Genomic DNA, 26873 nt, shown 5'->3' with positions numbered 1-26873 from the left:
ACAGAGGGCTGAAACCTTCTGCGCATATTCATTATCCTAAATGAGATCAAAAGCGAAATATCAAAATACGCTGATGTATCAAGCCATAGACTTATAAAAATGAAGCAGATGTGAAGCAGTGGTAAAACAATGACACAGTTGTTCTACAGATGGATTAAAGTAGCAGAAGTTTCCTGAATACCAAAGCCCAACCCTTTCAAATGAACTATAATGTACATAACCAATGTCCAAGGTCCACTGTGATAAGAACACTTCACCTAATGTAAAAAACCACCTAGTAGGCATCTGATTACGGACGATTGAGTGTTTGCCTGAAGCGATGAAATTGAAGTTGGGGTTTAGAGCAACTGCTGAACATGGCTGTTCATGTATTTGGCTGACAGTAATAGCTTTCCAGTGCTGCTTCCAGCTGTCAGCTGCTGCTGCCACCTTTTTTTACTGGACTGCAGATGTTGGCTTAAGTTACTTCGACAGAGTATCTAATGAAACGGTGATCAGTATGTGTGAATGTGGTAAGTTTGGAATAAACTCACCGTTGATGTCAGCTTCTGGGTTAACAGTGCTTCCAAATTCAGATCCTCTGGCATGCTCGAAGAACACTACTTTCACTGCAAGTCACCAGCCATGGATTGCCCTGATAAAAACTGGAAAATGTTCCTACACAAAGAAGATCAATGCGGCCCAGCGAGAAGGAGCCTCTGCTGTGGTTATTTACAATGAGGACGGGACAGGCAATGATGTTGTACTTATGATGTATTCAGGTATGAAGCTTTCTTTACTTGACAAAACAAGTTAATTTGTTTTGAATCAACTTTAGAAATAATTTGAGTTCTGGAATGTCTTAATTGCACACAGCGGCTGTTTGTGACAAGAAAACAACTCCATAATGCGTTTAGGTAGTTGAGCTAATATAAATGCTAAACAGTTCCTTCAGTTCCTTCCAGTGTCTTCCTCAATTGTGTTGTAAAATGTCAGGTGATCACGTTCTCTCACAAAACATGTGTTAGCAAAACTGAACTGTCGCCATTGTTGTAAAGAACGGAACAGGAGAGATGAAGTTTTGGCTGAAGATTCAAAATGCATCCAATCCAAATTTTCTCAAGACTTAAATTCTTAAAGTGAGAAACAAAGTGAATTTTTTTCACATCAATGCTGGTGTCACCTTACTTTAGGCGCCAGAATACTAGTTGTATTCACCTCATGAATTACATATACAGTCAAGCCCGAAATTATTCATACCCATGGAAAATATTCAGACTTAAAGTTTTAGTTCAAAAGTACAGTGCATCCAGAAAGTATTCATAGCGCTTCAGTTTTTCCACACTTTTTATTATTGCAGCCTTTTTCCAAAATGGATTAAATTCATTTATTTCCTCAACATTCTACACACAATATCCCATAATGACAATATGAAAAAAAAGATTTTTTGAAATTGTAGCAAATTTATTAAAAATAAAAAGCCTGAAAAATCACATGTACAAAAGTATTCACAGCCTTTGCCGTGAAGCTCTAAATTGAGCTCTGGTACATTCTGTTTCCACTGATTATTCTTAAGATGTTTCAGAGGCTTAATATGAGTTCACCTGTGGTAAATTCAGTTGATTGGACATGATTTGAAAAGGCATACACCTGTCTATATAAGGTCCCAGGGTTGACAGTGCATGTCAAAGCACAAACCAAGTATGAAGACAAAGGAATTGTCCGTAGACTTTCGAGACAGGATTGTTTCGAGGCACAAGGCTGGGAAAGGTTACAGAAAAATGTCTGCTGCTCTGAAAGTTTCAATGAGCACAGTGGCCTCCACCATCCGTAAGTGGAAGATGTTTGGAACCACCAGGACTCTTTCTAGAGCTGGCCGGCCATCTAAGCTAAGTGATCAGAGGAGAAGCTCATACCTCAGACTGGGGGTGACGGTTCATCTTCCTGCAGGACAATGACCCAAAGCACACTGCCAACATATCAATGGAGTGGCTTCACAACAACTCTGTGAATGTCCTTGAGTGGACCAGCCAGAGCCCAGACCTAAATCCTATTGAACATCTCTGGAGAGATCTGAGGATGACTGTACACCGTCCCTTCCCATCCAATCTGATAGAGCTTGAGAAGTTCTTCAAAGAAAAATAGGCAAAAATTCCCAAAGACAGGTGTGCCAAGCTTGTGGCATCATATTCAAAAAGGCTTGAGGCTGTAATTGCTGCCAAAGGTACATCAACAAAGTATTGAGCAAAGGCTGTGAATACTTCTGTACATGTGATTTTTCAGGTTTTTTATTTTTAATAAATTTGCTACAATTTCAAAAAATATTTTTTTTTCATATTGTCATTATGGGGTATTGTGTGTAGAATTTTGAGGAGATAAATGAATTTAATCCATTTTGGAATAATACTGTAACAATAAAAACATTTGGAAAAAGTGAAGCACTATGAATACTTTCTCGATGCACTGTAAATAAAAGCTGAGAAATATATATTTTTTCCACAATGTTGTGTCTTGTACATTGTCTTTTTACCTTTTGGGAGAAGTCTGTGTTATTTTCTGGTCCAAAAATGCTGGTTGAATAAAAGTAATTTTAAGTAAGAATTTATGGGTTATGAATATTTTCAGGGTTGACTGTATGTTCTTCACACTAAGAAAACGGTTCACGGAAAGATTCTTTGGGGAACCAAAAATAGCTCTTTTATGGAATCCCTGATAAAAATCCCTTTATTTTCAGGACTGTGAGGTTAAAGGACTGAATTAAGGGACTAAGAATAAAAATATTTCTTTGCGTTTTGGTCCTTCACTTCCACAAAATCAGACTGGGTAGGTTATTTAGAAATTGTGTTTTAAAACTGATTACAAATTACATAATGAAAAATTTGTTAACATTTAAGTTCAATATGTTTTACACAGCGGATGCCCTTCCAGCTGCGACCCAGTACTGAGAAACATTCATACACACTCATTCAAACACAGTCATACACTATGGATAATTTAGTTTATTCAGTTTACCTAAAGTGCATGTCTTTGGACTGTGGGGAAACCCAAACACCCGGAGGAAACCCATGCGAACACGCAGAGAAGATGCAAATTTCATAAAGAAATGCAAACCGACCCAGCCGAGACTAGAACCAGCGACCTTCTTGCTGTGAGACGACGGTGCTATCCAATAAGCCACTGTGTCGCCCCTTCTCAATGGCTATGTTTTTATATTTTATTACCAGTGCATAAAAAAAATCTTAAAGGAAATTCCAAGGCTAACCATAGAGCCACCGTGCCGCCAATTATAGAATACTTTGTCACTAAAACTGATCTTAATTACATTCAGAAAGACAATCTATTGTCTTTATTTTTGTGTTATCAACAACAAATACATTGTATTAAACTTTAGATTACATCAGGGTGGATCAAATTGGGATTTTGTAAAGGAACTACATGAGGTTTTTGTAAATAGTTATGAAGATATTCAATCATTCAGATGTAAAACATAAATAAATAATTGATAAAACAAAATCATTAACACAAATGAACACTAAAAAATCATGTGACTAGGCATGGGCCCGTATAAGATTCTGAAAGTATGATAACCTTGGATAAAAATATCACAGTTTCAAAATATTCTTTTTAAATGTCTGGGGAATAAACAAAAACTTATTTCCCCCTCGAATGCAATATATTTTATTTGAAAAACATTTAAAATATTTTCTGCTCTCTTCATTTGTTTCAAATGCACAGACTTCTTTAAGATTTAAAATGACATCTATGGATATCTTTTCTTCTGGAGATGCTGAATAAAAAAAAAACTAAAAAAATCTTACATATACTTTAGGAACAGTATAGCAGAAAATTTAGTCAGTTTTAAAACCTTGACTTTTCCAAACCGCGGTAAACCTTGAAAGTGGTTATCGTCCCATGCCTACATGTGACTATCTATGAACATGCAAATGTGTTGTTAAATGACTGACATAACTTTACATAAAATGTAAATATTTTAGCCTATAACAGGGCTACAGCCAAACATAAATGTTAGGGCAGGGTTTCTACAGTCAAATTTAAGACCTTTTAAGACTACTATGAATGAAATTGCAGATTTACACAAGGCTAAATGCTTTTCTAAGGTCCCAGTTTAAACATTAAAAAAAAACATAAAAACAAATATTTACTGTAAGGAAGATAATTAAAGCATATTGGTAAATAGACTTGATAGTTACATTTGTTAAAACTTTAATTGAGAGGGAATACGTTTTTTTTTTAATGTTAGACATTTTAAGAATTTTTATTTTTATTTTGTCCGCAGATATTTTGGCAAGATATTTCAGAATCCATATTACTGAATGTGAAGAATACATAGTATTTTAGTGTTTAACAGTTTGTAATGTTGTTTTGCATTTCCCGGCCACCATAATCTGATAACAAGTACTGATAGTAATGCTAAATAAAGGTTATATTCGTTAACTATACCCAAAATTCAAAATATTTTATGCTTCTATTGCCACTTTGTCAGTAAAAACAAGTGAAATTAAATAGTTATTCTGATTGGTTGAGCTGTGTTCGAATATATTGCAAGTGAATTTACAAACATACCTGTGATTGTGCTGCTTTGCAACCATTCCACTATCAGCATTGAGTCTATGTGTATATATTGTATTATGTATACAATGTAACTGTATTATAAAAGCAATAAGCCACATCAAGCTTTCGTTTACAGTCAGTAAGTGACTATGTTTCCATCCAAAGATGCAAATTAGACATACAGTGGGGGGAAATGAATATTGAACATGCAAATGAGTATTGACGAAGTTTTCACTGGATGTTAGTATTAGCCAAAAAAAAAAATCCATATACGCAAAGCATACAAAACTAATTCGTTTACAAATGAAGTTCTGTGTAATAAAATAAAATGACACAGGGAAAAAATAATGAACACATGAAGAAAGGGAGGTGTAGAAAGGCAGTGAAAGCCCAGACAGCAGCCAAAACCTCTAAGTAGTTCTTCGGCAACACTCGCTCTTCCTCATTGTAAACGAATATTAGCTGCTTCAGTCAAAATACAAAATAAATATCAGATTTGCTAGACGAGTGTGTGTGTGTGTGTGTGTGTGTGTGTGTGTGTGTGTGTTATTACATATAACTCATTTTTTAGAGTTTTTTGTTTCATATAATTGTTCTGTTTGTATTGTTTGGGCTTTTGCCAAAACCTGGGTTAACCCCATGGTAACAGCTCCTTTAAAAATATTATTCCAGGGAAAAAAACATGACGTGTTCAATACTTGTTACCCCCATTGTATGTGCAAAATCAGAATATCACATAAAACATTCTGCAAATAAAGCACTGTTTCAAAGTCATCTAAAACAAAAAAATCACCTCCTGATAAACTGCTGCCAAATATCAAAAAGAAAAATTGTGGACCTTTTAAATGACTTGCTCCTCAGAAGATGAAGATAAAACTTGACTTCTTTTTCAATGCAGACGCTCAAGACTGTTCTGTAACAATACTGAACCACTTCGATGACAGTCTTTGCTAAGGCATTTTAAAATGACCAAAACAACATTTCAGATGTTTAACAATGCGGTCAGTTTGCTAGTTTGTCCATTAATGTCATCTCATCGCACCTATTTTTGTTATCATATGATCTGTTAAAACAAAATCACATGACGTTTTAGATGCATGTGCTGGAATTTGATTACTAAATGTGTTTCCATCATAGTTTATGCTCATTTTTTCTTATCAAATAAAAAGTTTATCCTACTTATTGATGCACATCTTGGCTTTTCCATTAAGCAATTTTTTAATACAATATAAAAAAAATGTGCATAAAAAATATGGAAACATAGCTACTGAGAACACTAACAACTGCCCTTTGCTGTTAGAAACTTATTGTAAACCACAATTTCTAGGGACTTTTTAGGATTTCACAAATTTGTCCTTTTCATATGCATCAGACACCTACTTATAAATCGTAACTTTTTGATATAGTATAATATTTGATATGATATTTAAAATATCATCTCCTATTGATGGTGGTGTTAAGGGGCGGGGTTTGGTGCCATGTCTCCTTTTAAAAATCATCCATTTTCATACGACTGAACTCGTATAAATTCATACATATTAGCTACTAAACTGACAAAATATGAAATAGTTACGTTTCTGTGTTTATTTCTGTTTTGTGGTTCTTTTTGTCACACGCTGTCTCCTTAGTTACCCAGTTTTCTCCTTAGTTATTTATTGTCTCCACCTCTCGTCTCGTTATTCTATTTAGCCTGACTGCTTCCCTGCACTATACAGTAAAATCCAGTTTGTGTTTTCCTTTTGTTGTTTTTGTTGCTCCCAAGATGCCCATGTGTTCCCTGTTTTGTTCTGCTTTTGTTAATAAATAAAGTTAAATCCTGCGTTTGGATCCTCACCTTGCCTTTTTCGTAAACACCGGTGATTAGCCGTAGTATTCACCAGTGCTCAACAGAAATGACTGTGATTGGCCGTGATGGTCATCAGTTCATCACTTTTCACCAAGTGCAAACACAAATACACAGACACTGGAGCATTTTAAAGCCGCGAAGATCAGTCGAGTCATCAGCAGATCGCTCTGTGTTTGCACTCGGTAAACATCGGTAAAGTGCATTGAACGGTTTTTAAAAATTCAGTGCCGAAATTCAGTATCGTAACATGTCTAGTATGGTGATATAATATAATATAATATAATATAATATAATATAATATAATATAATATAATATAATATAATATAATATAATATAATATAATATAATATAATATAATCGAATCATTAACTTAAGTTTGATAAATGGCATCTAAAATGTGAGGTCAAACTTAGCTGAAAGGTCTGACATCTCTTTATATTTTAACTCTCCATTCAGAACAGACCTTCAGGTCACTTGAAGGCAGTGAAATGATAAATTTGTATCACTTTCTCTTCGCTGATAACATATACAGCCAGGTACACAACAATACGTCATTGCAGATTTTTGTTGTCAGAGCAAAATGCAAAAGAAAAGCTTTTTGTTTAGTCATGTAAATGCAGATGTGGTGGATCTGAGAAACTATTATGTTGAACGGCAGAATTTTTTGTGGCTATTAGTTACTCTGGGTTTTGTGGAAACATTCGTATGCCGTACTCATAGGTTTGTGAAGTAAAACCATAAAATAGACCACTAAAATAACCTGCTTTTTACATTTCAGAGGCATCATTTCTTTTTAAATACATATAATTTGGCAATATTTAAAAAATGTCCAAAACTGTTGATCAGGTTTTGTTATGAAAGCATTTAAAGTCAGAATTTTAACCTTGACTGTTTATTGTTTAATATGCTTATGGCCCAGTAAAACTTTATGTGAGTTGGGTTTTACCTGAGACAATCAGAACGTATTTTATGACTCACTGTAAACTTGTTCCATAACGTGTTGCACCAAACCTGATTTTCCTGACTTTTGTGAAATTTGCATAACGTGGTTTTGTAATGAGCTGTTAACTAGTCTCATGGCCACTTCTTTTTGAAAATTGAACAACAGTATTTTAAGTTTACATCACGTTTTTTAAACAATGAAATAAAATGAATCAGCTTTGACATATCAATGCATTTTAGTTGTAAATATGACCCAAATTGCCTTGCTGATGAAAATTCAATGTAGCAATATATACAGTTGAAGTCTTATTTACAACTAAAATTATTAACTAATTATTAGGCCCCTGTTTATTTTTTCCCCCAATTTCTGTTTACCGGAGAGAAGATTTTTTTTTAACACATTTCTAAACATAATAGTTTTAATAACTCATTTCTAATAACTGATTTAGGTTAGGTTAGGTTAGGTTACTTTATTTATACCCGAAGGTAGATTTGGTTTGCAGTCAAGAGTCCTCATCTCACAACAGTGCCACACAAAGGAACTCACACAGTAACAACAACAAATAAACATTAGGACATAAAACATAAAAACACTTATAAAAGTATAAATTAATAATCACTTCAAGTGTCCACCCCCCCCCCCCCCCCCCCCCCCCAATAAATGTTTAAAACGATCTAAAATATACAGGTCACCGAAATACCTCTGCTTTAGTCTATGCCTTATTTAAATATCTAATGGCTGCTGGTATGAAACTTTTTTTGTATCGTTTCGTTCTACAGCTTATTTATTTTTATTTATTTTATCTTTGCCATGTTGACAGTAAATAATATTAAACTAGATATTTTCCAACACACTTTTAGACAGCTTAAAGTGACATTTTAAGGCTTAACTAGGTTAATTAGGTTAACTAGGCAGGTTAGGGTAATTAAGCAAGTTATTGTATAATGATGGTGTGTTCTGTAGACCAGTGTTTCCCAACCCTGTTCCTGAAGGCACACCAACAGTACACATTTTCAATGTCTCCCTAATCAAACACACCTGAATCACCTAATTAGAACATAAGAAGAGACTCCAAAACCTGAAGTTAATTAGTCAGGTAAGGGAGACATCCAAAATATGTACTGTTGGTGTGCCTCCAGGAAAAGGGTTGGGAAACACTGCTGTAGACTATTGAAAAAATATAGCTTGAAGGGGCTAATAATATTGACCTTAAAATAGTTTTTAAAAAAAATGTCTTTCATTCTAGCCGAAATAAAACAAATAAGACTTTCTCTATAAGAAAAAATATTACCAGACATACTGTGAAAATTTCCTTGCTCTGTAAAACATAATTTGGGAAATATTTAAAAATAAAATAAATTAAAAGGGGGGCTAATAATTCTGACTTCAACTGTGCATCTACACGTCACATAATTAAATGATGTTCTTCTAAAAATCAGCTTAGCAATCATGGCTAATATTCTATTTTATTTCAACAGGTGCTGATGATCTAGTTGCTATCAATATTGGCAATATTTTAGGCACAGAGATTGCTAACCTGATCAACAACGGTTTAGATGTTAATATGACGATTAATGTAGCCACTCCAACTGGCGTGTGGAAGGGTACATGGGCATATGTGCTGTCTTTCACTTTCATTGGAATAACAGCCGTCACGATGTTCTACTTTGCATTCCTGTTTATGAAGCGCATGTACATAAACCGACAACTTCGTAGGCAACAGGTAAAAGTTCACCCAAACGTTTATGGTCTAATATAACATTAAATATTTGTCTTATATTCTACAGTAATCTCATAAGTGATATTTTAATTCTTATTCTGTTCTGTCATTCATTTCTGTGCAGATGGAGATAAAAAGAGAGACTGAAAAGGCAATTGGAAAGCTACAAGTGCGGACTCTGCGGACAAGTGACCCGGTATACTGCCATTACAAAATAATAATAAAAGAACAAAGAAACAGCTCTCCAAAAAATGAAAGCTTGCTTTATTTATTCAGATAACGATAACTTATCCTTTAGCTGATTCTTAGTGATTCGTAAAATGGGTGCTGTCATGGGTGAAAAGTTATTTTAGTAAACAAAAAGCTATTAGTCAGAAAACATCTTAACTGAAATAAAATTAATATATAAAAAAAGCTCAATAAATGAAAATTAAAAGTAACTGAAACTAACAACAATCACCAAAAGTGATTGTTTAAAATTAAATTAAATTTAAAATTAAATTAAATAATAATTAGCAAAATTAATAATTCATTTATTTTCTTTTCGGCTTAATCCCTTTATTAATCAGGGGTCGCCACAGCAGAATGAACCGCCAACTTATCCAGCATATGTTTTACAAAGCAGATGCCCTTCCAGCTGCAACCCATCACTGGTGTATGCAACCCATACACTCTCAGTCACAATGTGACACCCATACACTCTCAGTCACACTACGGACAATTTAGCGTATCCAATTGACCTATAGCGCATGTCTTTGGACTTGTGGGGGAACTGGAGCACCCGAAGGAAACCCACGTGAACATTGGGAGAACATGCAAACTCCACACAGAAATGCCAAGTGACACAGGCGAGGCTCACACCAGTGACCTTCTTGGTGTGAGGCGACAGTGCTACCCACTGCACCACCGTGCCACCCTGCAAAATTAATAATGAAAAAAATTATTAACATGTATGATTTGACTTGTGGCTGTTTAGAGAAGTACCTGTAATAGGCGCTTTTATAGTAAAACAGACGAGACCTCTTAAAGTCGGCTTGAAACAGAAGTTAAGAAGTATTTAGGGTGGTGAGCTCTGGTTATTCGCTATCAACACCCAGCAAACAATTTTTGTGTTTACTAGAAGTCTAATGGACATCTAAACATAGACAGCTTGGGTAAAACAAGGCTAATCTTGGGCTGTCAGTGAAAATCTAATAGACATTTAAGAATAGCCCAAAACTACACTAGTCGTCAAATAGACAGATTAGACAGAGTTTATATGTGTAGTCATTAATTTCTGTTTAGTTGAAGTTAGTTTTGGCCTATTCTTAGACATCTATAGATTTTTACTGACAGCCCAAATTTAGCCTTGTTTTAGCCTTGTTTTTTTGTCCTCTATCATGACTTACAGACACTTGAAATTATCCTGAATTTAGAAAAATATGTAACTAATTATATAAAAACAAAATGGAAATATGTTCCTAAAATAAAAAAAGCTATAACTAACAAAACTATTAATGAAACAAACTGAAACCAACACTAGCTGGCCTTCATTACACTCACCCCCTTATCCTCACTCCCATCTGGGTCACGGCACCAATATAACCCTGTTGCTCCTACACCACCCAACCCTCTCCGAGCTGGGATGGAACCGGTGACTTTTCGTATAGGAGTCAGCTGCTCTAACAAGTAGGCTAAAGATCATGGCCTCTAGCGTCTGTTGCTAGAGAACTCTTTACAGGTCAGAGGACTGATGTTTCGTCTGCACAGCACTTCACTAGCTAGCCTCCATTACACTCACCCCCCTTAACCTCACTCCCATCCGGGTCACGGCACCAATATAACCAGATGCTCCTACACCACCCAACCCGCTCCGAGCTGGGATTGAACCAGTGACTTTCCACATGGGAGTCGGTTGCTTTAACAAGGAGGCTAAAGACCACGGTCTCTAGCATCTGTCACTAGAGCACCTTTTAGAGGTCAGAGGACTGAGGTTTTACCTTCACAGCACTTCACTAGCTGGCCTCCATCACACAAGGACACTGTTTGTGCTCAGAAAATAGAGTTTAGATGGGGGAGGTTAATTGAAAAAATTGGTGGTTTGTCAAGCCCACTCACACTCAGGCACACTCAGAGAAACACTCAGAATTGTGTGTTGTGGTGGGAGGAAGAGGAGGTGGTCCTGGTTTTGTTCACAGGGCTGTGGTTCCGAAAGAGATGGGTTTTTATTTGTCGTTTGAATAATACTAGTGAATCTGCAGTCTGTGTGGGAATGGGAAGATCATTCCACCAGTGTGGAACATTGAATGAAAAGGTTTTGGAAAGTGATTATAGCCTATCTGTGATGATACCACAAGGTGGCGCTCACTCCCCAACTGGAGGCTCCTGCCACGGGCACAGCCCCCTCTTGCCTGAAGGTCTACATCCCCTCCAGGAGCAGATGGAGGCAGGAGGGTGCTGTGCCAGCGGCTGTCCTGTAAGTAAGCATCAATGAACTTGATCTTGATACCAGCCTCTACTGGTAACCAATGCAGAGATAAGAAAGCTGTTACATGGGCTCTCTTGGGTTTTATTGAAGACCAGACAAGCTGGAGCATTCTAGATCATTGAGGTTTAGGGGTACAAGGGTACAGGCTGCTGTGGTCCAGACTTGAAATGACAATAGCTTGCACTAAAATATGTGACGCATGATCTGTTAATAAGGGTTTGATTTTTCTGATGTTGAAAAGTGCACACCTCCATTATTGAGCTGTGTTAGCGTTGTGCTCTCTGAAAGACAGATAATCATCCAGGATTACCACAAGATTCTGAATTACATCGGGTAATAGTAGATGAAGGACAAGCGAGAAGTTCAGCTTTTACCAGATTAAGCTATTGGTAATAGTCTTTCATCCATGTCAAGATATCCTCCAGGCAGTGCAAGATTCTTGCAGCTACCATCGAGTCATCAGGATGAAATGAAAGATGTGTGTCATCAACATAACAACGATAAAAGAAACCATATGATTGCATGATGGTTCCCAGTGATGTGGTGTAAATAACAAACAGAAGGGGACCAAGAACAGATCCCTTAGGTACTCCAGTGACTAGCTGATGAGCTTTGGATACCTCTTCTCTCCAGACAACCCTGAATGATCTGCCAGTGAAGTAAGACTCCAACCAGCAGAGTGGGGTTTATATAATTCTCATTGAGGAGAGGGGGGACAGTAGAATCTGATGATTCACCATATCAAAAGCTGAGGATAGCTGAGGAAAGCTGAGGGGTCTAACTGCAGACTCGGTGCAGTGCAATCTGAGCTGCATCCAATGCTTTTTAACGGGTTCACCTAACCCCACCCTTAACCCTACTACTCACAGTGACGTCATTCGCTCCATTAAGTGCATTGTGTCTGACATTGCATTGCTAAGTGATGCAATCTCAGCTTGCATCATAAAGGCTGCATCCAGATACTATTGGATTTAGAACCTGCTTTGGCAATCATAAAGACTGTACTCACAGAGTAGGGCAATCTCAGTGGAATGTCCACATTTGAAACATAATTAATTTGCATCCAGCAGGGTATTGTACCTCTTTCCAACAGGGAAAACCTGCAACAAGCAAGAATAGAAGATTATATGATGTCAAGGCTTTGCAATATAAAAAGTGGTTATAATGGAAGTCAATGGGGCAAAAACAGCCCCCAACATAACGAAAGGGTAGTCACAAGGGTTTATTGTGCAAGTATATTACAAATCAATGCTACAAGGATACAATGTCAATAAAGGCAAATTTGCACCAGGCAGAAAACAAAGTATTCACCTCAATTACATCCTCTGTGCACTTTAAAAAAATGTAACTAGAAAAAAAGATCATTTCGCTTGAGGCAAAAACATCCCTCAAGTAATCTTTTCGACTTCATGGTACAGTGTGGTTTGGTTCAGTACAGATCACTTTTAAGGGCTTTTCCACTGCGTTCCATACTTAGTACTTTTAGTACCACCTCAGGTGAGTTTCAGAGCTAGCCATGTAACGTATACACACTGCTGAACATTGATTGGTCTGAGAGAATCATCACTATCAGTGCCAATAGACTGATATCACTTGGTCTATTTCAAAAGCGAAATCGAGGCTGCGGTAGGATGAAACCCGGAAGTATCATCTGAGTCACACAGGAACGTTGCTGTAAATCTTATCAGCAAAGAGAAAGTGACACAAATTTATCATTTCGCTACTTTTCGAGTGACCCGAAGGTCCTTTCTGAATGGATAGTAAAAATAAAAAGGGATGTCAAACCTAATTTTCAGCTAAGTTAAGGGAAATGGCACTAGTTAGCTAACGTTTTCTTTCCCAAACACATGTTTTAGATGCCATTAAACAAACTCAAGTTAATGAACTGATTTTTGTCACAATACTTAATTTCTTAATTACTTAATACTTCTTAAATTCTTAATTACTTAATTAGACTTGTCACAATACTGAATTTCAGTACTGAAATTTATTTTAAAAAATGTCAATTTCCCGCTAACATTTACGCTCTGTTCAGCGCGTTCTTAAACAGCGCTGATTTGCCATAGTATTCACCAGTGCTCAACAGAAATGACTGTGATTGGCCATGGAGGTTATCAATTCATTGAACTCACCATTGTTTACAGAGTGCAAACACAGACAAGCTATTTGCTGATGAATCGACTGATCTTCACGGCTTTAAAACGCTCTATTGTCCCTGTATCTGTGTTAATACTTGGTGAACTGATGACCTTCACTCCCAATCACAGTCATTTCTGTTGAGTGCTAATGAACGCGCTCAGCGGTACTTGTTAGGGGGAAATGGACGTTTTTAAAATGTCAGTACTGGGACAACACTATTACAGACAGCTCACCGGGTTACATAGGCTGAAGCAGGAAAGCGTACCCACGGTGTTTACCTGGTGCCATGAACTGAAGACCTAGGAGGACACTTAAGTGTATTACTCTTAAAGAGATTGTGATTTAATTTGATGCCTAATATGCTTTTACTTGTTTAAATTAAACTTACTGAATGATATTAATGTTTACACTACATCTGCATTATGAAATCATGGCAACAGCTCAAGGTTTTTAGTCCACAGCATGTTGTTGCAATGTTTAAAGTGCTGATCCTATACTTCTGGGTTTCCCACCGCAGCCTCGCTTTCGTGTTTTAAAATGTTAGCCGTGTGACATAAGCGTATACCTGCATCATTACATTTGCAACTCAAGATAACAAACCCACTATATTTAAATAGTCAACAGCAGCCACTGATGTATTGTTGGTTCACACGACTAAAACATTTTTATTCCACCGCAAAAAAAGACAAGGCAGAGGTCCAGACATTCATACTGTCACTGGTAATTTATGTTGTGCTGGGTGAGACCCTACTCTGAAATAGGAGGTAATTTCCTTCAGTTAAAAGCTGATGCTATTAAATAAAGAAAAATAAAAACCACCCCAACTTCCTCTGGTCCAAACAGACTGAAAAATTGGTAGATTTTAAGCTGAACCAATGAATTAATTCTGCCAATAGTACTATGAAAAAGATCCTCAGGTGCAAAAGCCCCTATTTGCTTTTGAATTTCAGCTTAAAATCTACTTCAGTATTCTACTGAAGAAAGTGATGTATATTATGGATGACCTGAAGGGTAATTAATGGCTGATTTAAGAAAAATTGGTAGGCGAACTATAGCTTTAAGAGAGCATTTAAGCTTAAGTAAGTTTTAAAGGTGAATTCTGAATTAAAAGCACAATGTCTGTGTGTTTTATAGGAGGTTGATTCAGATGACACTGGCTGTGTGGTGTGCACTGACTCATACCAACGTGGTGAACAGGTCACAGTATTACCCTGCAGGTGCAGTATGCAGTCAACATATAATTTCTGTTAAGCATTTTATGTTACAGGTTGTTATTTACAGAGGTAAATTAAAATCCCTTTAATTCAAGTAATTTCACTTGGCAGCCATCTTTGAAAATCTTCTCATCTCTTTGAATGGGAAAACATCAAATTCTACAGAACTGTTTGACATCAATTAAATTTCATATTTGGAATCACAAATGAAATATAACAACGACTCTTAAATTTGTTTCTAAACATTAGAATCATGGAAAAAAACTACATTATTTTTAGATTGACCAACATCCTTTATGGCTGTTGCTGGAGGACATTATCAGACGTCATCATGCCAATCAAACTATTTAACTACTTTAAGTATTAATACGTTACGTGTGACAATATCATTCTCTGAATGAGGCCATGTCTGTTCACGCCAGTCTTCTGAAATATTTTCCAATTTATTCCTGACGCAAATCTTCTCCCAAAATGACAACGACCTGTTTGTTTGCAAGTTTGAGCACGGTCAATTGGTTGCTGTCATGTGATTTGCATTTGAATGGCGGAGGCGGGAATTGGTCAGATGGGACACACTTTAGACTACCTCACGTTCGTTTCATACAGATTACGGAGACAGAGAACGTTTGTTTTCAAGTGTAGTTGGTTCATTTAAAAGTAGAGATTTTAAGCTTTATGTGGATATATTTCTCATGTCTGTGAGGCAAGCATTCGCTGAGATTCCCCCACTTTTGCCGACCCCAGAGGGTTCATAACATACAGAGAGACTGTGGTCTGGACAAAGCCCCTCCCCCAGAGAATCATATAGCGATCAATGACTGTCTCCTTTATTTAAAGGGGAGGCTTCTTTCACTATATTGACCTCACTAGTCCTTATTACACTTATTATTAAATTACATTTTTCCCCATTCAAAACTATTTAGTTTAATGTCTTGTGTATTCTATAGTGTTTATAGTACTATATGCATTATATTTAAGTTTGCTTTAAATAAGAATATAATTAACTCTCTCTCTTGTTTTCTAGGCATTTATACCATAAGAAATGTATTGAGCCATGGCTTTTAGAACACCCCACCTGTCCCATGTGCAAATATAACATCCTCAAATCCATGGTTAGTTTGCAAGCAGATCAGCAGATTTAGTCATGAGTGATATTTTCTAACTAACATGGGTCCTTCGTTTCTTTATATGTTTAGATTGAGGAGGAAAGCTATGACCAGCCTTCATCATCATCTTCATCATCATCTTCTTCTTCTTCATCAAATAACACTTTCTGTTTAGCTACAATAACAACATCAGCAGATCAACGCAACACATTACAATCAAACATCCAAACTGAAGAAAGTAAGTAAAGTCTAAAACAAAATCATTTGTTGCTTAAAATTGTTCCTTCATGTTGTGGGTATTATAGTGATAATTCCCCCAAAACTGTTTACTTACCCTTAATGTTTTACTTTCCTTCTTCTGTTGGACACAAAAGAAGATATTTTGAAGAATGGTATAAACCCGTAACCATTTATTTTTATAGTATCTGTTTATCCTACTGTGCATGTAAGAGCCAGTTAAGCATGATTCATTTGTGATGATAATTTAATTAGAAGGGGCAGCACAGTGGCACAGTGCGTAGCACAATCGCCTCACAGCAAGAAGGTCGCTGATTCGAGCCCTGGCTGGGCCAGTTGGCATTTCTGTGTGGAGTTTACATGTTTCCTCGTGTTTGCGTGAGTTTCCTTTGGGTGCTCCGGTTTCCCCCACAAGTCCAAAGTACAGGTGAATTAGGTAAGCAAAATTTTCGGGTGGTTCGAAAGACCTAACCCCTACTGACAGGTCCAGAATTTGCCAATGGTCCATCATTTTTGTCACTATTTTCTCATTTGTCCTATTGTAACTGCTATGCCATCATACATTGTGCAAATATCCCATCAAAGGTTTTAAGACCACACAGAATATGATATAAATGAAGTCAACTTTCGCCAGTGACCTATTGTTAATTAGAAAAAACATTTTAAAAGTAGCCTAACTTTTATTCTAAATTTTGAACCTTATTCATGAAAGAAAAAAATGACCAATGAAATGGTCATTGGAAAATATTTTTGGTACATCCAAAATTGACCCTCTGACAAGCTAATCCATCTAAAAATATTGCTTAAAATGTCACTAAATGGAGTATGGTTAAACCTCATTATTGAAAAGGTGCATAATGAGAAAAAAAACCCCACCCCTTTTACCAGTCTGGCTATGGGCCTGATAGATGTGCACGAAACGTGTGCCACTACAATGGATGTTAATGGTTACAGGTTTTCAACTTTCTTCAAAATATCTTCTTTTGTGTTAACAAGAAAGGTTAAGGTTTGGAACCACTTGAGGATCAGAATAGGGTAGTGTTTCTTCCCATACTGATAAACTTCCGGTGAATGGTTAATGTGACTTTTTTCCTTTGTATACGGTTCTTTTTATAGCATTGATGATGTAATTAAAATATAATCAGTTAAATAGACTTTGGCATTCATATAGTTGAGGTATTATATATATATATATATATATATATATATATATATATATATATATATATATATATATATATATATATATATATATATATATATATATATATATATATATATATATTATATTGAGGTATAATAAATGTTCATATTTTAAAGACTTAGCGGGGAAAATGTAATTTAATGCAGTGCTTCTTGTATAATCAGAGACCCACTTTATATCGGATATCACTCAGCCAGTGGAGATCACAGATTTTTAAAGAAAGCAGACCTTATTTTGTAATGGCATGCAGTTCACTGGAAGTGCTTGACCCAGGTTACTGACAAATCAAACGTCCTGCATACTTCTGCATATACCCTATAGTGAAATCACTTTAAGGAAGAACAACAAATCACATTTCAGTACACATTTTAATGTCAAATAAATTTGATGTCAATGTACTTCCTAGATGTCAAAATTACATCCAACATTGGCATCAACAACACATTAAAAATCAATTACAGGACTGTCTTGTATTTGATTTTTGATGTGTGTTTTGACACCAATGTTATATGTCAATTTGATGCTGTTAAGTCATCAAGGTAGTTTTGGGGATACACAGTACAGCGTATGTTTGTGATTAAAGCTTTTAGGTTAAGCAATTCATTCATTCATTGTTCTTCGGCTCAGTTTCTGATTTATCAGAGGTCGCCACAGCGGAATGAACCGCCAACTACTCCGGCATATGTTTTACGCAGCGGATGCCTTTCCAGCTGCAATCCAGCACTATGAAGCATCTATACTCTCTCATATGCACACACATGAGGAAACCCACACAAAGAACATGCCAACTCCTCACAGAAATGCCAACTGACCCAGCCGGGACTCGAACCAGCGACCTTCTTGCTGTGAGGCGACAGCGCTACCCACTGTACCACCGTGTCGCCCTTCTTATATTATATCACTCATTATTTTTATTGTCAAAAGGGCATCAATGTGTGGATGTAAATTAGACATCAATGTTTTGACATTGAATCAATTAGCATTTTAGACATGTTTTTTAATGTCATTTTGAGTATTGTGTACACTGACCCAAACTCCACACACATCTAGTAAAAAATAAAATAATAATAATGAAATGTAAATGTTATATTAGATAAATTATTAACAACAACATATTCAGATGTAGCCTAGTTCAAGAGTTCACACTTTAGCTGAAGATTGATTATAAAGCATGTTTGGCATGCTGTCCTGGGAGAGAACCCTGAGCTCATAAGATCCTCGTGCCCAGGGCTCCCTCCCATTGCAGGGCGAGAGGGGAGATTGAGCTCAGGTAGATCTCGAAACTCCCCTTCCGTAGTAGCTAATGAACATATAGTGATTGCTCTTAAGAGATAACTACTTACCAGGAGCATGTCTATGGTGCAGATTTGGATTAGTCAATTAACTTAAGTTGCAAGTTTTTGGGCCGTGGGTGGTAACCCACGTGAACACGGGGAGAATGTGTTAACTCCGCACAGAAACGTTGGTTTGCTTGGTAAGGTCTAGAACCAGTGACATTCTTGCTGTGAGGCAACAGTGCTAACCACTAGCCATGTCACCCATCTAGGAAAGGAGGAGGAGTGGGGGTGGAAGAGGGGATTCTTCAAAACCAATATGGCTGTGATATATAACTTAGGGTATTTATAGTGACTTAGGAATCATCTGATTGGTGAATCATGAATTGGTTAATGAATGACCAGCTGTGTTCAATCATAAGCACGTCAGCCTCTCGAAATTAGTTTATAAATAAACTTCACAAAGTGTGAAATAAGACTTTGTCATCCTATAATTGTTATGCTGGAATAATCTGTACTTGCTTTGGTGTTTAAGGATGGCTCATGCTTAAACTTTTTTGTTTTTATTTTATTGACAGCAGCAGCTGGACATACATCAGACCCTGTGTGCTGCAACCTGGACAATCAAACACAACATATATATGATAACCCAGGATTTGAAGAAGACCCAGTGATAATATAGAGCATCAGAACATCAACCAACAACTTAAATATTAAACTGTGACATATTACATTTTTGAATATTTACATATTTTGACATCTGAATATCTCAAACAGCAACTTCTATGAAACAGAAGGACATTTAAAAGGATGAAAAATAGGAAAAACAAAATTGGGATGTTTAAAGTCATCATGAAATAGAAGTTAAGATTGTCCTTTTCCCCTATCTTGACATACATTGAATTGAAATGGTTTTTGATTTGAGGAAAAACATAGGGCAGCGCATGTTTTTGTTCTTTGGGAACTGATTGGGTCATTTGAAGATGGTTGCTCACAACAAGTTAACAAGTTGCTAACAAAATGAAGGATGATTTGAATGCTATTTTGAACTTGGTTGTGGAGGAGTCACAGTCAGCTGAGCTCCCTCTGAAGCAGAATGTTTTCAGATGCCCCATGATGACGAGGAGCTAAGTTTTACAGATGAAATTGTATCATATTCAAAACACTGCTTCCTGCAAAGGCAGGGTAGAATGACACATGCCCTGATAGCCCCACCACACAGGCATTCCACGTGACCATAAGTCTCAATGGAACAGGGAAGGTTATAGTATTTAGTTAAAAATATGAGGGCTAAATTACTTTTTACAAAATAATGAAGTGCATAGAAACATGATTTATAACAAGCACTACTATATACATTTAAAAATAAGAAATGTTGATATCATGCCTGACTTTAAAGGGCACCTATAGATGAAAATTCTACTTTTCAAGCTGTTTGGACAGACATGTGTGTATGTATAGTGTATAGAGCGTCATTTGGGGTGATATAAACACACCCAGTCCTTTTTTTTTCAATTTAACAACATAAAAACAGTGGACCAAGTGGAGCGGTTTTCAGAGCGACCGCAACTTGACATAGGAGAGCTGTCCCCCCGCCCACCAATATTGATTGACAGGCGCATCACCATATCCTCAGTCGTTTCACGTCCGCCATTTTCAGCGTGTGAGTCAAAGCGATGTCACTAAAGGAACACCCTTGCTCTATTTTTAGATGTAAGGCTCATTGGGCTCAACACAAGATCAACATTCACTACATTATCGCTCTAATCGGAGTTATTGTTTGTACCTTTAGGTAGGTTTGCAAACATGTGTACTTTTCATTGCGTCTACCTTAAACTTAAGCCGTTTGCATTTCTCGCGGTCACAGAAGCTCCCTGTGATCTTAACTAGGTGCAGCTGGAAAGTGCGAGCACATTACCTCACGTGCGCCTCCCTTATAAATTAACGAACTTGCCTGCAGGTCGCACATCAGAGACGGCGCTCTGAGACGCGCAGTGCCATGCATTTTAGAATTCTAAACATAGGTTTTTATCAGGGTACACATAACGGCGCTTCAAGTCGGCAGCTGTCCGCAGCGCCCAGCAACAATTCGGGACACTTCATGTTCCCGCCGCGCCACAGAGCGCCATCTGAATAGTTTCATTCTAAATAACATCTGAATGTGCGTGTCTGAGTGTGCTGTGTCGCAGCTCTGGTGCCTCAGTCAAAGTTAATTCAGTGTGCGTGGTTATTAGTCTCGGTGTACACGCTCGGAACTATAAACTAGCACACAGTTGGCTGTAAAACTTTACAAAGACACAAATGATTTGGTACTCTCTGCTTGGTCTGTGTCCGACTCGTACATGTAAGGCTGAATGCTTGTCCTCTCACTCATGTTGCTTCTCTCTGTCTGCCTGTCTGTTGCAAACACAGAGCAGGGGAGCTCTTGGCTCCGCCCCTTTGTTGCGTTGAGGGGGAAGTCGAAACTAATTTTCATGTGAAGCAACTCACCCCTAAAACAGCGAGCTGTGTACACGCCCCCAAAATGACACTTTTTAACCGTTTTAAACTGAACCTAAACTGGCACACTCAGAAGAACCATAATATTAATATTAAATCTTAAAAAAAGTAAACTATGTGCCCTTTAAAGTGTGACAGACTAACAATAATTGCAGAATTATTTATTGTGAATCAGTTTTAAAAGGCACCTATTTTGCTAAAATCAGTTTTATAAGGGGTTTAAGCACAGTTGTGTGGCAACATTGTGTGAATACAACCTCTAATGGTGAAAATGAATTAATTCAAATTTTCATAATCAACACTTTGTCTGACATTCTCCATTTGCACATTTCAAGAGTTCACCCTTAGCTGATGATTGGTAATAAGCTTGTTTGTCATCCTGTCCCAGGAGAGAGCCCTGAGCTTATGAGATCCTCGTGCCCTGGGCCCCCTCTCGTTAGCAGGGCGAAAGGGTAGTTTGAGCTCAGGTAGATCTCGATGAACTCCCCTGACTTATTTTTGGCTAATGACAGATATAGGGATGGCTAAGGAGAGATATGCGGCTTGCTAAAAGCTTGAGTACGATGCATTTTAGGATGTTCAATTTACTTAGGTTGCGTGTTATTTGGACTGTGAGAGGAAATCGGAGAACGCGGGGAAAACCCACGCGAGTACGTGGAGAACGAGCAAACTGTCGACTGGTTTAGTAGGAACTTTAACCAGTGACATTCTTACTGTGAGGCAACAGTGCTAATCTCTAGGTCACAGTTTCGCCCATCTAGAAAAGAGGGGGTGTAGGGATGGGTGAGGGGGGTGTTCTTCAAGACGAAGATGCTAAGATAAGAAACTCTGGATAATTATAGTGGGTTAGGAATCATCTGATTGGTGAATCAATTGTAAGCTTATGCGGGACCAGCCGTAGACAATAATAAGCATGTGATCCTCTCATAATTAGTTTAGAAATAAACTTTACTTCATCAGAGGGGGAAAGCCCCGCCCATTAGTGACAATCTGTCCCTCGTTAGCATAGACAGCCCTGAAAAAGCTCCACCCATTAGTGATGATCTGTCCTTTATCAGCATAGATAGCCCTGATTGAGAAGCAGCCATCCGCCATTAAAGTTTTCAAACCGTACCTGCAAAAGATGGTAGGCTTGTTCGACTTCACACAGCGTCGCAAGAATCGGCTGCCACCTAAAAATAAAAGCAATGCATTCTGGTTAGACAATTTGTCCGATAATTTACCATGGGAGCAAAACGAGAGCAGGCGCTCAGGTCAGATGCTGCAGTTGCTCAAAATTGGCTGCGAAAGGCTTTCATGACAACACACTATATTCTCATTGGTCAGAGTCTGTGATGACAAGGATGACACGTGTTACATGGTTTAATCACTAATTTATTTATTTTTTACACGTTCATATATTAACCAAACTTTATATAAACTATATAATATTTAAATAAATATGAAAACATTAACAAAAATAAGATTAGACTATCTAAATATGCTCTTATTGGATAAGAATAAATGCTCGTAAAACATTCTATATTAATAAAATTAAATATGTTATATACACAAACAATATATTAAAAAAAAGACAATGTTCTTAATTTTTTTTCAGAGAAAAGCAATGTTTTACATCAAATAATGTTTAGGTTTAGTTGATTTAGTGTCTCTTCACTACTCCTCCGGGTCCTGCGCCTGCAAACAGCAGATCTCACAGGCTAGTGCTGGTCAGCTCAAACAAACCTCCTGTCAGAGACTAAGAGGCATTATAAATGTGGAGTTTTAGGATGCACAAATGAATACAGCAGTCTCCATAGATGACCTTCTTCTGAGCCACTTTCTTTTTCATTTTCAGAAATAACATTAGTCCCTTTTTTTTAATCTGCCGTTATGCTGATGCATTGGCGTTTGTAGTTCCGCCTTCTTTTGAAAAGAGATCTGGCAGCACAATCTTATTTGAATTTAAAGCGACAGTCAGCAAAATCTAAATAATATTTTAATAAATTAATTATAATTAAACTAATAAATGTAATACTTTAATGCTTAAAGTTGACATGAAGCGGAAGTTAAGACAGTCCTATTTCCCAATATCATGTTGTAGTGCTCATGGACATTTAATGGCTTTTCTGAGGTAAAAGTGATGTATTTAGGCATTATTTACAAGCTGTTTATTAACATGCAGTCAAAACAATTGAGTGATTACATGAAATTTGATTTAAATAGGTTGTATTGTTTTTTTTTTAATCAGCAGAATTGAAGTTCACAAAAGCAGCTTCATCGATCTTTCAAGGCACATTATAGATCAGGCATGGGCAAACTCGATCCTCGAGGGCCGGTGTCCCTGCAGAGTTTTGCTCCAAGACTAATCAAACACACCTGAACACCCTAATTAGTGTCTTCAAGATCACTAGAAAGCAACAAGCAGGTGTGTTTGATTAGGGTTGGTGCAAAACTATGCAGGGACACCGGCCCTCCAGGATCGAGTTTGCCCATCCCTGTTATAGATTGTCAAAAAAGGTTTGAATGGACAGAATTTAAAAGCTGGGATTTTGGGTTATTCTTTTTATTATTGCAAGCATAAAGATTGTGATTATTGGATGCCAGATTTTCTACAAATAATGTTAAGTGCACTGGAAAAAAAAAATCCTGGTTGCCTTAAATTTTTAAGCATAATCAAATTAACCTTTTGAGTTCATTGAACTTAAACTGACCTTAAACAGTTTGCATAACTTACATGATTAACTTATGACCTAAAAACATGTGCTGTCAGGACTAATTGATCATTTAATTTTTATACAGTGTCAAGGTTTAATGTTCATGTTTATTGAAACAATTGATCCAGGAAATTGTTAAACTGATGTGGGAGCAAAACGAGAGCAGGCGCTCAGCTCAGATGCTCCAGTTGCTCAAAATTGGCTGCAAAAGGCTTTCATGATGACGTGACGAAACAATAGATCTAGGAAACTGTTAAATTGATGTAAAACTGTTCTTGTAATAATGGAGTTTAAACCATATGGCAAACTATTTTAGAGAGAAAGCACCTGTGATCTATAATTGGTATTATACTTGTACTTTAGTATCAATAGGGGAAATGATGTTTGTATTTTTACACCATGCTAATCAATTTGCAGGTTGATCAACCAATATGTTTAAATGAAACAAATGATCCTGCTGTAACTAAATACTTTATGCAGTATGAAGCTCTGTGAAACACTACAATAGTTATATGTTTATTACTGTTGTACTGTAATGTGACGGCTTTGAAGATTTGCTCAGAAAACTCAAATATATATATATATTTTTGCAATCACATTTACTGATTGTTGCATTGTATGCTGATTAATATCTTCATTGCTTTGTGTGGTTTTTGAAGCACCAAATCTAGGGGTTCTGGACACCAGGATTCATCTAAAAAAATCATACAAGAATGGTGAGTAAATGATGACAGAACTTTCACTTTTAAACACTAAAATGAAACATACACTGAAATCCTGACTCCTATTAGGCCACTGCACTTACTTTAGCACATCTCAAAGCTCGGGACAGAACATGAATTAGCTTTTATTTCACAGAGAATGCGAACAGTGTGTTACATCCTAAAGGACTAACTCAGGAGCACAGAGTGATGATAAATATTAAAAGTAACATTGGATACCCATTTTACAGAAGTTAATATGATTCTTTAGGATCTTAATAAAAACATTATAACATATATAACTTATTTGGTTTAAATTTCTTAATGGAAGTGTAAAAAAACAGAGTTTGGAGTGGATTTTTTTGAAAGCCGAAGCGTTGTGGTATTCTCTCACTCCAAGTCTATTTCTATAATGATCCTTGCATAATGATCACTGCAAACTATGCTAAGACTACCTCAGCTAATGACAAAATGGGAGATTTCACCAGGCCATCTGCCTCACGTATAATCATTGCACCTAATTTAATCTTTGCTTGACATCGCAGCCCACCATTATCATTATAAAATGTATTCAAACAAACATCAATACATATGAAAACTGGCACTTTTATAAAAGCTCAGCTGCAGTTTTTGAACTGGTCAGTGTATAAACCAACAGCACCACTCTGACAAACACACCTCTCCATATGATCTTATTCTAAACAGAAGTGAACTAAATCTACCATTAGTTAACTGTAACCAAATGAAACAAACAGTGAGAAAATGTAACATTTCCAAATATGACTTCCTGCTTTAATTGTTGAATGAGTATCTCAAATATGAAGCTTTCTAATTTACCTGAGGTATATTCCAAGTTTTACATTACGCAAATTTTTATTGTGTTGCTTCAATGCTAAAAAGCTAAAAAATACATATTTCCCAAACTATGAGAATGCTTGTGGATATTACAGACACTGTCACCATTTATATCAATATTAATACACATTAATATCAATGTGTTCTTATGCTTGAATTATAAAAATCAAATATATTATGTCTACATTCAGGTAGCTCTGGTGTCCCGATCTAAAAAAAAACAATGCATTTGATATCAGGTTCCCATTCATTATTGGTTAATCTTATAATTAGGCCCCCCCATACCCCACAAATTAAGTCCTGCTTCGCATCAAGTTACAATATGACATGTGAACAATACTGATTTATAAATGACATTTCTGAAAAATTCAAATATGTTGCAAATTTATATGTGTGAAATCCAAATATGAAATTGTATGTCACATATGTAATTTGCATATATTACCCAATATCAGATTTCTATATGGGGCCAGCAAGATCATTGATCTGCTTCCTAGCTGCTTCCAGACCTTTCTGTTGCTCCTGGCACAGAGCTGACAGTTTTGGACTTCTCTGTGAAGGTGGATTTACAACCCACATTGACGTCCCATCAATAAGATTATCTGAATAAGCAGCATCACATACACAGTTGCTGTCTGCCATAGCCATAAGTCCATCTGTAGGACTCAAGGAAAAGCAAAACATCACTTTCTATAACTATGGGACCAGACATATACAGAATAATACAACAATCCAGACATTAAATATGTTTTCGGCTTTCCTTTGATGTATGATTTGGGAGGATAGGAAAATATTTGGCAACAGTTTTAAATCTGCACTCTGAGAGTTAAAAAAAAATTTATATGAAGTATTCATATATTTACCAAAGCTTTCTGTGAACTTAAAAAATGTCTTCATGGAACCTGACCTTTACTTAATATTCTAACCAATGTGGACTCATACAATGTATTGTGAGCTATTCGTTCTTTCTCCTTTTAATGTTTACAATTTTACTACTTTCATTTTAATTTCACAGTAAATATTTTAATTTTCTTTAGTAATTAGATGCAATATATTTTTTTATAGAATACTGGCAGCTCATTACGCAGTTTGTGGTGCACTGAAGAAAAATGTGACAACAAAAAGTCTTGACAACAAATGTTTTTGTGTTATTTTAACTTATTTTAATATGTTAATACGTTTAACTTAATAATTTGAGTCAGGAATGATTTTTCTGCCAATCCCCAATCCTCATAGACAAGAATAAAATAAAGTAATGACTGCAGGTTGGAGGAAAATAGTGGAGTAAAGGTACCGATACAGCATTAAAACAATGTACTCAAGGGAAAGGAAAGGTACACATTATTAAAAATACTTGGTAAATTAAAATTCCAGAGAAAAACTAGTCAATTACAGTAATTTGAATATTTGTAATTTGTTT

At 36.5% G+C, this 26873-nt stretch overlaps 1 protein-coding gene across 2 annotated transcripts; it reads left to right on the top strand.

The window, feature by feature from the left end:
* The first annotated feature begins 267 nt into the window (after positions 1 to 267).
* On the top strand, positions 268 to 24495 carry LOC130241071 (RING finger protein 148). Of its 2 annotated transcripts, none has more exons than XM_056472790.1 (7): positions 268 to 761; positions 8820 to 9064; positions 9186 to 9257; positions 14802 to 14884; positions 15906 to 15993; positions 16078 to 16225; positions 19284 to 24495. In XM_056472790.1, exons 1-7 carry the CDS (start codon positions 320 to 322, stop codon positions 19382 to 19384), a joined length of 1179 nt encoding a protein of 392 aa, XP_056328765.1. In that variant the 5' UTR covers positions 268 to 319; the 3' UTR covers positions 19385 to 24495. The 2 variants fall into 2 exon arrangements, with proteins under 2 accessions (XP_056328765.1, XP_056328764.1); XM_056472789.1 differs by having other exon boundaries at positions 19281 to 24495.
* Positions 24496 to 26873: the final 2378 nt, after the last annotated feature.

The sequence above is a fragment of the Danio aesculapii genome, chromosome 14, assembly GCF_903798145.1.
Source record: "Danio aesculapii chromosome 14, fDanAes4.1, whole genome shotgun sequence".
NCBI classification, from domain to species: Eukaryota; Metazoa; Chordata; class Actinopteri; order Cypriniformes; family Danionidae; genus Danio; species Danio aesculapii.
Note: the sequence above shows the minus strand (reverse complement) of the source record. Positions and strands in the feature narration are given on the sequence as shown.